Here is a 15,714-nt window from a genome sequence, read left to right on the forward strand (position 1 = left end):
AAAAACTATTCCAGCAACCGTAGAGAAAACAAGCTGCAACCAATTGCAGATTTTGGCACACGTTGGAACAAACAATGAAAGTTGTTTTGGGGATGAGGTCACATTTGGATCATTCCAGTGAATGTCAGAGAGGTTTGAGAAGACCAGCCATGTTCATGGGGTTTTAAGGATCTCGTATTCTATAGCACTGTTCCCAAAACTTACAGGGGTGATCTGATAAAAAGCTGGGCAGAAACCTTGAGCCAGAGACTTCAAAGAGTAGAACACCCCAAAACATTATGATAAGAGCCTAAGGACTGGTCCCCACAGATGAAATGATCAAAATCTTACTGGTCATTTGTTAAAGCATTCTCAAGAAAGTCCCAGAGTTTTTAGCAGACTTAAAAAGCAGTGGAGCTCACGTAATAATAGATATAGAAAGTTGACTAAAATCTGAAATTTGAAATAATGAGATTTTTGTGGTAAATCTGTGTTTTGAAAGAATAGGCTAATGGGAAATGGGTGATGCCTTCCTCTTTCAGGTGCCACACCAAGCTCACCTGTGTTTTCGAATTTCATTATCATCTTCTTTAAAACATTTAATGAGACTGGGCTTCTCATCAGACCTTCCAGTCAGTGATACTCTCAATGCAGCATTTCTACCATTCACATAAAATAGTTTCACAAACAGCACATGGTCTCTCTTCTAGATAGCCACACTGATCACTCATGGTATGGGAACTTCCATGATATACAGTCACTGTAAAGAAACTTCTAAAGAAACAGAGATTACTGGATAATAGATCAAAACAAAGGCTATAGCTAGAGAGATACTGAATAAAACGTGTTTGGCTGTCAGGAGAGCAATGTGTGATGCCTACAAATGACTACCGTAGCAGAGTATTGTCAAATGATTTTTCACAAAACTCAAAGAAATTATGGTTATATGTTAAGGCTGTTAGTGGCACCAAAGTTAGTGTACATTCCTAAGTGAGTGAGACGGGAATTGAAACTGAGGGGAGCAAAACAAAAGCTAAAATATTTAATTCTGTTTTCAAATGTTCCTTTACAAAAGGAAACCCCAGATAATTGCCCCAATTTAATCCTCATACAACTAAAAAGATGAACAAAATAAGTACTGGTATCAGTGGTGTTGAGAAACAGCTGAAATCATTAAAATTGAAGAAATCTCCAGGGCCTGATGAATCCCTGTCAGGTTCTATACTATAATCTATCGTAGATCCCTCAAATAAAAAACTGTGCCCAATTCTTGGAATAAAAGCACAGATCACAGCTGTCTACAAGAAGGGTAGTAGAAGTGATCCACAAAACTACTGTTCAGTATCCTTGACATTAATTTATTGTAGAGTCTTAGAACACATTCTGAGCTCAAACATAATTAGGTACCTTCAATAGAATGACCTCCTCATTGCCAGCCATCATCATGTGAAACCCAACTCGCACTTTTGTCACGTGACATGTGAAAGCTTTGAATCAAGGCACTCAGGTAGATGCAGTATTTCTTGATTTCTGCAAAGTATTTGTCTCAATGCTACACCTATGATTATTATCAAAAGTACAGTCATATGGGGTATCAAGTGAAATTTGTGACTGGATTGAGGACTTTTTTGTAGGGAGGATGCAGCATGTTACCTTAGATGGAGAGTCCTCATCAAATACAGAAGCAACTTCGGATGTTCTCCAGGAAAGTGTGTTGGGACCCTTGCTGTTCATGTTGTATATTAATGACCATGCAGACAGTATTAATAGTAACATCATACTTTTTGCAGATGAGACGCTTATCTATAATCAAGTACTATCTGCAACAAGCTGCATAAATATTCAGTCAGATCTCGATAAGATTTCAAAGTGGTACAAAGGTTGCCATCTTGCTTTAAATGTTCAGAAGCGTAAAACAAAAAAACATAGTATCCTATGACTATAATATCAGTAGGTCACTGTTGGAATTGGCCAACTCATATAAACACGTGGGTGTAAGACTTTGTAGGCATATGAAATGGAATTATCACATAGGCTTATTCATGGGTAAAGCAGGTAATATTGGTAGAATACTGGGGAATTGCAACCAGTCTACAAGAGATTGCTTACAAATCATTCATGCGACCCATCCTAGGATATTGCTGAGGTGTGTGGGACCCATGCCAAATAGGACTAATGGGATACTGAACATTACAGAGAAGGGCAGCACAAATGGTAACAGGTTTGTTCGATCCATGGGAGTGACACAGAGACACTCAAATTGTTTGATCCATGGGAGTGACACAGAGATACTGAAGGAACTGAACTGGAAGGCTCTTGAAGTTAGACGTAAACTATGCCAAGAAAATCTATTAACAGAGTTTCAAGAACAGGCTTTAAATGAAGATTCTAGGAATATATTGGAATCCAACACGTATCACTCACACATGAATCTTGAGGATAAGTTTAGAATAATTACTGCAAACACAGAGGCATTCAAACAATCATTCTTCCCGTGCCCTATATGTGAATGGAATGGGAAGAAACTATTAACTGTTTCAGTGGTATTTACCATCTGACATGCACCTCATTGGTGTTTTGCAGAGAGTAGATGTACATATATATGTAGATGTACATCACCAGATTTGCACCTGGTGGTCAAAATGGGAATTAATTTTTTCCCAGTTTGAATCAGTCCTGCATTAACACATTAGCATATCTACCAAGTATTGCTGCCATATGATAATTACAGCCAACACTGAGCTTCTGTGTGTTGCTTCACTTTAATTATAACTGTCTGGTATGTTCCTAGTAGAACAATTCATGAAAGGAGAGACCTTCCAAGGAATACAGCAACTTTAAAGAAACTTCTAAAGAAATAAGCAAGTACTGCAAAATAGGTGTAAAATAAAGCGTAGGGTTGTAGATAGAGAGATTTTGTAGGAAATGCATTTGGCTGTCAAGAGGGCAGCCTATGAAGCCTTCAGTGATTACCATAGCAGAATCGTATTTAAAGATCTCTCACAACTCCCAGTGAAATTCAGGTCATACATAAAGGATGGCAGTGGAAACAGAGTACATTACTGTCCACATAGTCATGGATGACATAAGGACTGAAATTGAGGGTTGCAAAGCAAAAGCAGAAATAATGAATTTTGTTTTCCAATGTTCCTTCATTAAGGAAGATACAGAAGTTCAGCTCCAGTTTACTTCTAACACCACAGCAAATGCAACCATGTCACAGTTGGTGAAATATGAATGATATAGATACTAATATTAACAATAATGAAAAGAATAGACTGCTACTCACCATAAAGATGAGACGTTGAGTTGCGGACATGCACAACAGAAAGACTTCCTCAGACAAGAAAGGATAACATACACACAGACAGATGCACGCTAGCAGGCAAACCTGATGCACACATGGCCAACTATCTCTGGCTGCTTTGGCCATACTGCAGTTATTGCGTTGAACACAAGCAGCAATCCTGAGTCTGGCGAGGAAGTGGGAGTGGTAGCAGGGTATGGATTTGGGGGGGGGGGGGGGGGGGGGGGACTGTCTGGTGGAGCTTGCAAGGACTAGAAGGTGGCAGGACAAGCCTGCAAGGTCCAGTGTCAGGAGGCTAGGGGGGAGGAGGGAAATGGGGAGTGGAAAAAGAGAGAAGCAGAGAGGGGAAGAAACATGTGGGTGCATTGGCAAGGATTGCCTCACAATGAGGGTAAGAAGATGTGATTTGAGAGGAGGTGATAGGACAGAGATGGTGGACAGTGTGGGGACAGTAGGTTACGGAAGGCTGAGGCTGGGATACTATTGGTAGCGGAGTCTACATGCTCCCCAAAATCCACAAGCCAAACAGTTCTGAATGCCCAATTATAGCTTGTTATTGTGGCACCACTGAAAAAATTTTAGACCTCCAGAATGAGATGTTCACTCTGCAGCGGAGTGTGCACTTATATGAAACTTCCTGGCAGATTAAAACTGTGTGCCCGACCGAGACTCGAACTCGGGACCTTTGCCTTTTGCAGGCAAGTGGAAGGTAGGAGACGAGATACTGGCAGAAGTAAAGCTGTGAGGACCGGGCGTGAGTCGTGCTTTGGTAGCTCAGATGGTAGAGCACTTGCCCGTGAAAGGCAAAGGTCCCGAGTTCGAGTCTCAGTCGGGCACAGTTTTAATCTGCCAGGAAGTTTCAGTTTTAGACCACATGGACCAATACTTCCAACTAGGTGCCCAAAATCGAGCCTCCAGTGTCAAAGATACCAACCACTTCCTTCATTGACTCTCCACCAACTCCAATTCTTTACCTCCTGCATCCCTAGTTATCATTGCTGATGCCACCTCCCCATACACCAACATCCCCCATGCCCATGGTCTTGACACTGTTGAACGCTACCTCTCCCAATGCCCTTCAGTCTCCGAACCCAACACCTTACTCCTCATACCTTACTTCTTTTATCCTAGCACGCAGCTAATCCTTTAAAGGGAAGTTATACCAAATAAACCCATGGTCAGTGGTAGGGAAAGCGGGCACAGTAGCTCAGTGTGTTCTGTCAGAGGGTTAGCTGCCCTCTATAATGAAAAAACTGAGTGAACAGATCAACGATGAACTTGAACAGGTGTCATGGGATGTCTGCTCCGACCAAATGCAACGAACAATAACTATCAAAATGAGATAAAAAAAAGGCATAGCTTCTTTGATTAGTAATCAAAACATCTTTGGTCTCAGGTTTGCTCAGGTTTGAATCCCATCACTACTTAAATTTTTATTAATAATCAGCACTGGCGGCCAAAGACTTCTGACATAAGAAGTTACCCCATTCTGCCAACGCCCCTGTCAAAGAGGACAGAGGACTAGGCAGAGGTTCAGGACACTCTCTTCTCATAGGGGTGGGAAACTGCCCGTAATAGCAGAAGAATCAGCAATGATCAACAGTATGAAGATGCACAAGGCAATGCATTAAAGACACATAACGTGTATCCACAGGACAAGTTGCCTGTAATTGAAAAAGTGTCATGATGATCTCTCCATTGGCAAAAGATTCCAGAACAGTCCCACATTCAGTTCTCCAGGAGTGGACTGCCAAGGGGGAGTGACTATGAGTAAAAGACTGAATAATCAGTGAAGAAAGTTCTACGAGTTGGGGTGTGGAATGTCAGAAGCTTGAAAGTGGTAGGGAAACTAGAAAATCTGAAAAGGGAAATATAAAGGTTCAGTCTAGATACAGCAGGGGTCAGTGAAGTGAAATGGAAAGAAGACAAGGATTTATGGTCAGTAAGTATAGGGTAATATCAACAACAGCAGAAAATGGTATAACAGGAGTAGGAATCAATATGAATAGGAAGGTAGGGCAGAGAATGTGTTACTGTGAACAGTTCAGTGTTAGGGTTGTTCTTATCGGAATTGACAGCAAACCAACACCAACAACAATAGTTCAGGTATACAGGCCGACGTTGTAAGCTGAAGATGAAGAGGTAGAGAAAGTATATGAGGATACTGAAAGGGTAATACAGTATGTAAAGGGAGATGAAAACTTAATAGTCATGGGGGACTGGAATGTGGTTGTAGAGGAAGGAATAGAAAAAAAGTTTACAGGAGAATACTGGCTTGGGACAAGGAATGAGAGAGAAGAAAGATTAATTGAGTTTTGTAACAAATTTCAGCTAGTAATAGCGAATACTCTGTTCAAGAATTACAAGAGGAGGAGATATACCAGTACTTGGAAAATGCCAGGTGGTACAGGAATATTTCAGTTGGATTACATCATGGTCAGACACAGGTTCAGGTTCCGAAATCAGATACTGGACTGTAAGACATAACCAGGAGCAGATATAGACTCAGATCACAATATAGTAGCCATGGAGAGTAGACTGAAGTTCAAGACATTAGTCATGAAGAATCAATATGCAAAAAAGTAGGATACAAAAGTACTAAGGAATGACGAGGTATGCTTGAAATTCTCTAAGGCTATATATACAGCAATAAGGAATAGCTCAGTAGGAAGTACAGCTGAAGAGGAATGGACATCTCTAACAAGGGCCATCACAGAAGTTGGAAGGAAAAATATTAGTACAAAGAAGGTAACTCCGAAGAAACCATGAGTAACACAAGAAATACTTCAGTTGATGGATGAAACCAGGAAGTACAAAAATGTTCTGGGAATTCAGGAATACCGAAATACAAGTCGCTGAGGAACGAAATAAATAGGAAGTGCAGGGGGAGCTAAGACGAAGTGACTGCATGAAAAATGTGAAAAAGTCAGAAGGGGGGGGGGGATGATTGGAAGAAGGACAGACCCAGCGTACAGGAAAGTCAAAACAGTCTTAGGTGACATTATAAGCAAGGGTGGTAACATTAAGAGTGCAACAGGGATTCCACTGCTAAATGGAGAGGAGAGAGCAGATAGGTGGAAAGAACACATTGAAAACGTCTGTGAGGAGGGCGTTTGTCTGATGTGATAGAAGAAGAAACAGGAGTCAATTTAGAAGAGATAAGTGATCTAGTATTAGAATCAGAATTTTAAAGTGCTTTGGAGGACATAAGATCAAATAAGCAGAAGGGACAAATAACATTCCATCAGAATTTCTAACATCATTGGGGAAAGTGGCAACAAAATGCCTATTCACTTTGGTACTAGAGGGAGCTGTAGAGAAAGACAGAGACTGGAATACATCCAGCAAATAATTGAATACGTAAGTTGAAAGTGCTACTCTCAGTTGAAGAGGTTGGCACAGGAGAGGGGGGAAAAAAAAAAAAAAAAAAAAAAAACTATGGCACAGCCATGGGCACCTGCAAAGTACCCTCCTATGCCAACAAGTTTATGCACAATGTTGACTACCTCCTCTCTGTTGGCTCCATCCACATCTCTGTCCTCATTAACCTTACCAACCACCAACCGTACCTACGTTTCAGCAGTTGCCACCTTCCAAACCGATTTGAGGATAGCAAACTAAAAGTTGAAACGCTTAGTTCTGTTTTCAGTTGCCCCAATTTAATTCTCGTACCACTGAAAAGATGAATGAAATATGTATTAGTGTCAGTGGTGTTGAGAAACAGCTGAAATCGTGAAAATTGAACAAAGTTCCAGGGCCTGACAGAATCCCTTCTAGATTCTACACTGAATTTGCAGCTGAGTTGGCCCCTCTTCTAACAGTAATCTACTGTAGAGCCCTCGAACAAAGCTGGAAGAAAGAACAGATCACACTCATCTACAGGAAGGATAGTAGAAGTGATCCACAAAACTATTGTCCAATATCATGGGTATTAATTTGTTATAAAATCTTAGAACATATTCTGACCTCAAACATAATGAGGTATCTCAAACATAGTGACCTCCTCCATGCCAAGCAGCATGGATCATGGCACCCTGAAAGCAATGGATCAGGCAGTCAGGTGATGCTGTATTTCTTGACTTCTGAAAAGTATTTGACCCAGTACCACACCAATGTTTATTAACAAAAGTATGAATATGTGTGGTATTAAACAAAATTTGTAACTGCATTGAGATTTCTTGGTAAGGAGGATGCAGCATGTTATCTCGGATGGAGAGTCATCGACAGAAATAGAAGTAATTTCAGGCGAGCTCCAGGGAAGTATGTTGAGACCTTGCAGTTCATGTTGTACATTAATGACCTTGTGTACAAAATTAACAGTAACATTAGACTTTTTGCAGATGATGCAATTACTGTCCAAAAAACTCTAGAAACATTCAGTCAGATATTGGTAAGATTTCAAAATAGTGCAAAACAGTGGTAACATGCTTCAAATGCACAGGTATGTAAAGCTATGCATTTCACAAAACAAAACAAAATTTAATATCCTATGAGTGCAATATCAGTTATTCTTAATTAAAATCAGTAAACTCATACAAATAACTGAGAGTATCATTTTGTAGGGAAATGAAATGGAATGATGACATAGGCTCAGTCATACGTGTATTTAAGGCAGGTGGCAGGATACTGAGAAAATGTAGTCAGTCTCCAAAGAAGACTGCTTATAAATCACTTGTGCATCCCATCTTAGAATATTACTCACATGTGTGGAACCCATACCAAATAGGACTAACAAATGATATTGAATGTGAACAAAGCAGGCCAGCACGAATGATCACATGCCTGTTGCAATCATCTGAGAGCATAATGGAAAAATTGAATTGGAAAAACCTGAATTGGGAAGCTCTTGAAGATAGAAGCAAATTATCTCATGATATCCTACCTATTAAATTCCAAATTCACTATTAAGTGAAGAATGTAGAGGTTTTTGCTTCTGTTGGAACCATGAAGACAAAATGGACTAGTTACAGCAAGCGCAGAGACATTTAAGCAGTCATTCTTTCTACACTCTATAAGCGATGAGAACAGGAAGAAACTTTAATATATGGTTCTGTACTAAGTACCCTTTGCCATACACTTCACATGTTTGCAGTGTATGCATGTAGATATAGATGGATACACCCATCATATGCTCAGTTGAGGAAATTATTGTAAGGAAAATGTTTTTGTGGTGATTGTTAATTGCCTTGCTAATGAATTCTGTTTATTTAACAGTTTCCATGCTCACACCTTAACTTTGTACGCTGCATTGTGCTACCAGTCAAACTACCGTGCAGCTCACGCCCTGTGCCAACATGTGGATCAGAAACAGTTGCTGTATGCTATTCGCTCAGAGTACATGTCTGGTCCACTACGACAGGGATTTTATGACTTACTTATAGCACTTCACCTGGAATCACATGCAACAACAATGTAAGTGTCTGCTGCAGTGGCTAGAGTAAAACTTAAGTCTTCTGCTTTGCTACAATCTCTCATTTTGTACATATCAGTCTGGTGCATTTCAACCATTGTGTAAATACTCATCGGTCTCTAAAGTTGTTATGAACTAAAATTTTGGAAAAAAATAAAAAAAAATTTAGTTCATCTTTAGTTACATTTTATGAGGAACAGAGAAAGTAGGAACTTCATATAGAAATAAAGAAAAAGTTGTAATTGTCCAGCTTATGAATCAAGAAGTAAAGTGAAGTGCCATGAAGAATTCAGCCCTGAATTATGTTATTTCAGAGTCATGGCATTCTTATTTTGGAGGTGAAAGAAAATTGAAGAAACGGTACGACTTAAGACCATCAGCAGATCATTGTGAATCATAGAGGAAGATAGGGTCAAGAAAGTAGTGAACTGATGACATTAAACTGTCAACAACATTTGGTGTTCTCGTGTTATGCATCTTTATTGTTCAAGGCCTCTCTTTTAGTTTATATCCATATTTATTGAAGTTGTCTTTATTGAGCTCATACTATATTTACATATAATGCTTTTCTACTACCTCTGTGGATAATGAATAAAAATAAAAATATCTATCACTTGTCTATTACAAAACAGTGTGCCATAAAGATCAAAGAGCCTTCTCTTTCTTTAGCTCCCAAAAGGGAGTTTTATTCCTATGAAATAAAAATATTTTAGTTATCATTAGATTGTTAGGCAGAAAACTGAGCATTAATTGTGTGCAGATTTGAAAGTTCTACCAAATCCTCCTCTACACACCTTTTGAACTGTGTTCTTTGGTAACACTGTTTTCTGTTGGATTTTCAGCTTTTCATTGTTTACTGATAAAGATAAATTCAGTCATTGATGTTTTTGTTGGTATAAATACACTGTAACCAAAACCAGTCTAAATGGGTATTAATAACAGCAGTGAGAGAAGATGAACATCTACTTATGACAGTTGCTTGTTTTCAACAGATGATATCTTGCACTTTACACCTATTATTAATGTTATTAATTACTGTGTTGTTTATGAGTTAATGTGAATGCCTGTTTGTCTGGCTACAAGGGAGACACAGAAAAGTGAAATGATAAAGGTTTCTTCAGCTTATAATATGTTTGACTTTACTACCCCTTGAACCAATGTTAGTAATATGTAAAAAATTACATCTCCTTCTTGTGTACTTTCTTACAGGGAGGCATGTAAGAATGAGTACATAATTCCACTTGGTCAAGAACTGAAAGAATTATATGAGAATCCTGATATGAGACACAGCCTTAGGTCTCTAAAAACAGAATCAGTTAGACCTCAGATGAAAATGACTGATATAGCGTATGTATCACACTGTTTTATTAATATCTTATAATCAAATAAGGATCAAATGAAACATTTTGTTTGTAAGATAATCTACACACAAGTAGCTGCCTGACATACATATGTTAAAACATTGGTCTAATTCCGAGAATTCTTGTGGGTTGTGTGGTCGCAGTCCATGGAACTCTTCTATCCCTGACATTTCGTCCAAAACTATGTTGGACACCTTCAGAGCTATGGACGAAATGTCAGGGATAGAAGAGTTCCATGGACCACAGCCATACAACCCGGAAGAATTCTTGGCAGCTGAAACATCCGGTCATGAAACCCTTTATTGTATGGTTGGTCTAATACATATGAGGGTTGGAACTTAAGTAGTGGCAACTATTTATTCACAACTGATACAAATGAGTTACATGTTTGTACCTGTTACTGTTCTTAAAAGTAGTCACCAGCATTGTGTAGAACCCATTGCCAGCGATGTGGAAGGCATAGTAAACCATTAGCAGAGCCTGTTCTGTTGATGGTGCGAATGTAGTGGTCTAAAGTTATGGTGATTCTCATGTATGACTATGGTGGTGTTATCCTAACACATTACGCTCCTCCATGGCAGACAGTCAATGCACAGTATTACTGTTCATTTTTGGAGCATCACCTGTGACCAGCTTTGCGAAAGAAGAGGCGATACTTTCTGCGCAACCCGCCCATCATTTTGCATGACAATGTGCAGGTACAGTGTGTTAACTGTAAGATGGCAAAGTTGTGAGGGGAGTGCGGGGAGAGGAGGAAGCAAGCATTGGCTGGCGAGGGGTGAGGAGCCGTTGGCGGGGGAACAAGGCACGCCTACCAGTTGCAGTGCTGGCACTACAAATCGCGCATCATGCTTATACGAAAGCAGACAAAAGGCTTGGAAGTAAAACTCGCTTTAAATGTTGTTCGTACACGAAACTGAAATCGTCATGTTCATTAAAATCTATATATATATAAAAATGAATGTATGTATGTTTGTCTACCATGCACTCACAAACCATTCATCCGATAATTTTGCGAGCATCCTAACTGGTTTCCTTCTAACCTTAGGCCTACCGGTAGGGGTTGTTGGCGACTCCCGAGATGGGCCAGCAACTGCCTCTTCACTCATTTTGATAATGTTTAGTACAACTGCACAATAAAAACAAGCAGAACAGTACAGCGCAAAACAATAACGAAGCAGATGACAATGGCTACCTTGTACAACACAGTGAGCTACGTAATGTTGGCAGCAGTCGAAACTGCGTGCCTACCGAAGCTTCCCGACGTTTACTGACTTCTACCGATTCAGGACTAGGGAGAGGTCTGCCATCTAAAAGTTTACACACTGTACCTACAACGCAAGCTGTGGTTGCTGTGTTCGGTCAATGGGACTGGGAAGTACTGTACCATCCACCATACTCCATGGACTTAAGTCCTTGTGTCTTTCACTTGATTCCAAAGATGAAGGAAGCACTTTGTGGCATTCGATTCAGAACTGTTCCAGAGATTCGGCAGGCAGTAGACTGCTCCATTCGCACCATCAACAGAACAGGCTCTGCTAACAGTATACTACGCCTTCCACATCACTGGCAATGGGTTCTTCACAATGCTGGTGCTACTTTGAAGGACAGTAACAAGTGCAAACATATAACTCTTTTTGTATCGGTTGTGAATAAATAGTTGCCACTGTTTAAGTTCCAACCCTTGTATTTTGAGGGAAATGTATCAGGTTTCATAAAATAACTGTATTCCAAAAACCTGTGTGTGCTTCAAAAGTACTGCTCATCTGTTTTGTGAAATCAAAAAGAAGTTGTATAGAACGTAAATATTAAATTTCAGTAGAATCTTTGCAAAATTGTTTGAAAACGTAAAAACTCACATAACAATGTTATGAAAAGTAGAAATTGGTACTCGCCATTTAGAGGAGACGTAGAGTCACAGAGAGGCACAACTAAAAGACTGCTTTACATTTTAGCATTCACACAAACACAACTTTCAAACACACGTCCATTGTCTATGGGTACTGCGGCCAGTCCAGCTGCAATGGACAGACACAGTGGTCATGTGTGTGTGTGTGTGTGTGATTTCTACTTCAGAAGAAGGCCTTTTGGCCTGAAGCTAAACTGTGTAGCAGTCATTTTATTGTGATTGTGCAAGTCAGTGTTTCCTTTTTATGATGAGTAGCACTCTACCCTTTTCATAATATTGTTGTTATTCTATTCAGGATTTTCCATTGTTTGAAAACCCACAGAACATTCACACGAAAGGAAATGTCAGCATAAGGTAGTAAACTACTATTTTGAAAATTTGTTTGTACCTGCATAAATGGATGAACATTATCTTTCTAATTTTTTATGTCTGTGTGCTCTTCTGAATTGAAACTACCTGCAGTACATGCAAAATAGTTCACTTTTTTGAAAATATGGTTGCTTATTTGTTAATATTACTTTCTAGTGAAACAATTGAAAACATCAGGAACTTGTATAGCCCAGATTTCCCACTTGATGCTGTTAAGGATTATATCATGGCTGCGTTGGATGAAGCTGTTCAAGTAAACCAAGTACATAACAGGGATCCAATTGGAGGCAGCAATGAAAATTTGTTCTTGTGAGTAGAAACTGATTAAGTTAACTTTTTTAATTTTTGAAAAGTTAATTTGTTTTCTCTGACTTCTTTCTGTTTATTACTTTTTCCATGTTCTCTTTAGGCCATTACTGAAACTAGTGGATCGCCTGCTACTAGTTGGATTGCTCACTGATGAGGATGTGGGGAAACTACTAATTATGATTGATCCAGAAACTTGGGACAGTTCATTTGACAAAGGTAAATACAGTTAATAGCATTAGTTTTCTTCTGTGCTCAGTTAGCAGAAAATTGTCACAGTTTAACTCTCGCCTAGAAAAAATGTGAACTACTAACACATCTGAAGACTTTTGAATGTTCTACTTACGTGAAAGTTTGACCACTGTTGCAAGGAAATTATTTTATCACTGAAGATTAGCCTCTTACTTAGCCAAAATATTTTGCTGTTGTTTCTTGTTGTGTGCATTTAAATGTTACTTTCAGTTATGATTACTGTGCCAATCAGTTTGGTAGTTGTCTGCATGTTGCATGGACCATGGATCATGCTTGCTATATTTCCTATAATGTCAAATACATCAGTTAATTTTCAGTTGTAATCTGTAATGTCCATTGCAAGTAGTTCCCGTAAATTTGGAAGAGTTTTATTACACTTATTTCTGAGTGATTATGAGTGGGAATTCCTGGTCAGTACTTACCTCCTCTGATAGTTTATTAGATTACAAATACATCATGAATATTTGACGTGGTTCTCAATACAAGGGTGAAATTGAAAATTTTTAGAAAATTAAACAAGGACTAGTCTTAAAAAATTTAAATGATTTTATCAAAATATTCCCTTTTAACATCAATATATTTTTGAATTTCATGAAACTAGTCCTTAAAGCAATGATACCCCTCTTTATGAGTCACTTCAGAAACCAGGTTATTATAATGTTCCACTGCTTCATCTAATGACAAAAAATTGATTCCATGGATTATAACTCTAATTTTCGCGAAGAAAAAGAAATGACAGGTCCTAAGTCAAGATGTCTGCATGGCGTGAGGCGGCAGTGACCTTAGCTTTGCTGGTTGCTGCCAGTACCTTAGAAAATAAATTACCAGGTGTTCTATCAGAGGTAAGATTACAATGTGTACTGCTATATACAGTGCATTTCTTCCTTTTGGGCATCCATATACTCAGTTGGACATCCAAATATTCAGTTGGAGGTGAGGCTCGTGGTTTGCATACTGGGGAAGGCTGTGACATTTACTGATTGGGACTAATCTACACGTTGGGCTACACTACAGATAGTCTTTTGCCACAACTAAGATTTCAGGAAAGGGAGGGGAGCTAGTATCACACTCTAGCCAAAGTTTTGCATACTGTTCTCCCTTACTTTGTCATAATCAACTACTAAATAACATCAGAAGCTAACTCCAAGATAAGATCTGTAGGTAGAATATTTATCCACTGACACTCAGGCAGAAGACACTCACCGAAAGAAACTTGCTAATCATGGCAATGGAACATTTTTCATGCACATATTTTCTCTGTTCATTCGTGGTACTCTCTCTGGATGGTGATGCTTACAGTATGTAACTGCATTCTAGTGCACTCTGGTGGGACATATACAAAATTATTCCTGTAAAGGATAGAATTGTAAATGTCAGAGACAAAAAACTATCTAAAATGCAATAAAAAACATTAATACTGAATTTTGATTAACGAAGTATCAAAATTTAGTAGAGATATATAGAGACAGGGATTCAATATCAGAGTTTCAGCCACTCTGTTCATTCCCTTTTTACTGAAGCAGCAGAACATGAAAATCGCATGGAAGTTGGTAAGACACCCCTTACGCTCTGCTAGCTGATCCTTCAGGAGGCCCCTAAGAGTTGTACTCCATAAAACTGATGCTCCAGATCTCTGATACATGGAACTCATTGTCATCTCAAGGTGCAGCCTTAAGACTACTACTACCTGTCTGAAAAACATCACTTGATATCAACACTTCCAAAAGTGTTGACTGCCATTATTCATGTGGGAAATATTCAAAATGCATCCTGGTAATTTAAATTCTGTAATACATTATTGAGAAATATATTTTAGGGCAGCTCGACCTCAGAGCTGCCCTACCTGGCCACACTACCTGGCCACACTTAATGCATTCTCTTATATGTGTTGCAAATGTCACTCTCCACTGTGAGAACTACCATCAAACTTTGTGTAAACTGAAAGATGTCATTTGGATTATTCAATGAGAAAACAAGATTCTGGAACCAGATTTTAAACTGCAAAACATTTCCAGGCTCAGATGTTGGTTATGTCCATAATTTATTGCTTATTCATTAAAGAATAGAACTAAAATTTCAAAAAGGTAGAAAATTAAAGAGATGGGATGTGGATAAAATGAACAAATCATGATTGTTTTGAATTTAAGGGAGAGTGTTAGGCAGTGGCTTGGAGAAAGAAGACAAAAGAACAGAATTCAAGATAGATGAGTAGCAATATATAGCTCTGGAGTTTCCAGACAAGTGAGTTCATTGAAATGCTGTATCGTTTCAATGAATATCACTCTCATCATCTTCAGGCTATGTATCAAGACAGAATCTCAGTTATCCTTTTGTAGGCACTGCAGCAAAGCATGACATCCCAACCCCTTGCTCAGGGCAGGTGGGAGAAGAGGAAGGGCTCCACCCGAGTCCTAGCATGGTCAGTCAGCCTCCACCTCACAAGCTGTACAGACGTCTCTCTGCTGGGAGCACTGACAACGTATCGTGCCCAAGCCAAACTTAGATATTAGCCACCATGTCTGTTTATAAGGCTATCATTTCAATAGCTACCTTTGTTAGGGTATCCTGACTGTCTCCCTTTCCTTGATATGTGGGTACAGAAGAATCTATATCGAACATTGGGTCACTCAGTATACTAAATGTAACTTTTCTGTTCTAACGCTCAGTGTAACTTTTATACTGTGCTAACTTTTTGAAAAGTGAGTTTTTACTGTTGCATATCAGTAAAACTTTTAAACTTTAACATGACTGTGTATGTGATGTAACGGATCTGTATGCTAACTAGTAGCTGTATGGATCACTATGTAGCTGAACAAACTTC

At 39.0% G+C, this 15,714-nt stretch overlaps 1 protein-coding gene across 1 annotated transcript in view; it reads left to right on the top strand.

Moving 5' to 3' along the window:
• LOC126458188 (ryanodine receptor) overlaps window positions 1–15,714 on the top strand; it is a 740,760-nt gene that overhangs the window by 422,901 nt on the left and 302,145 nt on the right. The window contains exons 38-41 of the mRNA XM_050095064.1: window positions 8,501–8,698; window positions 9,906–10,043; window positions 12,492–12,644; window positions 12,745–12,860. Of these exons, the coding sequence (XP_049951021.1) occupies window positions 8,501–8,698; window positions 9,906–10,043; window positions 12,492–12,644; window positions 12,745–12,860 (605 nt within the window). The remainder of the gene's footprint in view (window positions 1–8,500; window positions 8,699–9,905; window positions 10,044–12,491; window positions 12,645–12,744; window positions 12,861–15,714) is intronic.

The sequence above is a fragment of the Schistocerca serialis genome, chromosome 2 (assembly GCF_023864345.2).
Source record: "Schistocerca serialis cubense isolate TAMUIC-IGC-003099 chromosome 2, iqSchSeri2.2, whole genome shotgun sequence".
In the NCBI taxonomy this organism is placed as follows: Eukaryota; Metazoa; Arthropoda; class Insecta; order Orthoptera; family Acrididae; genus Schistocerca; species Schistocerca serialis.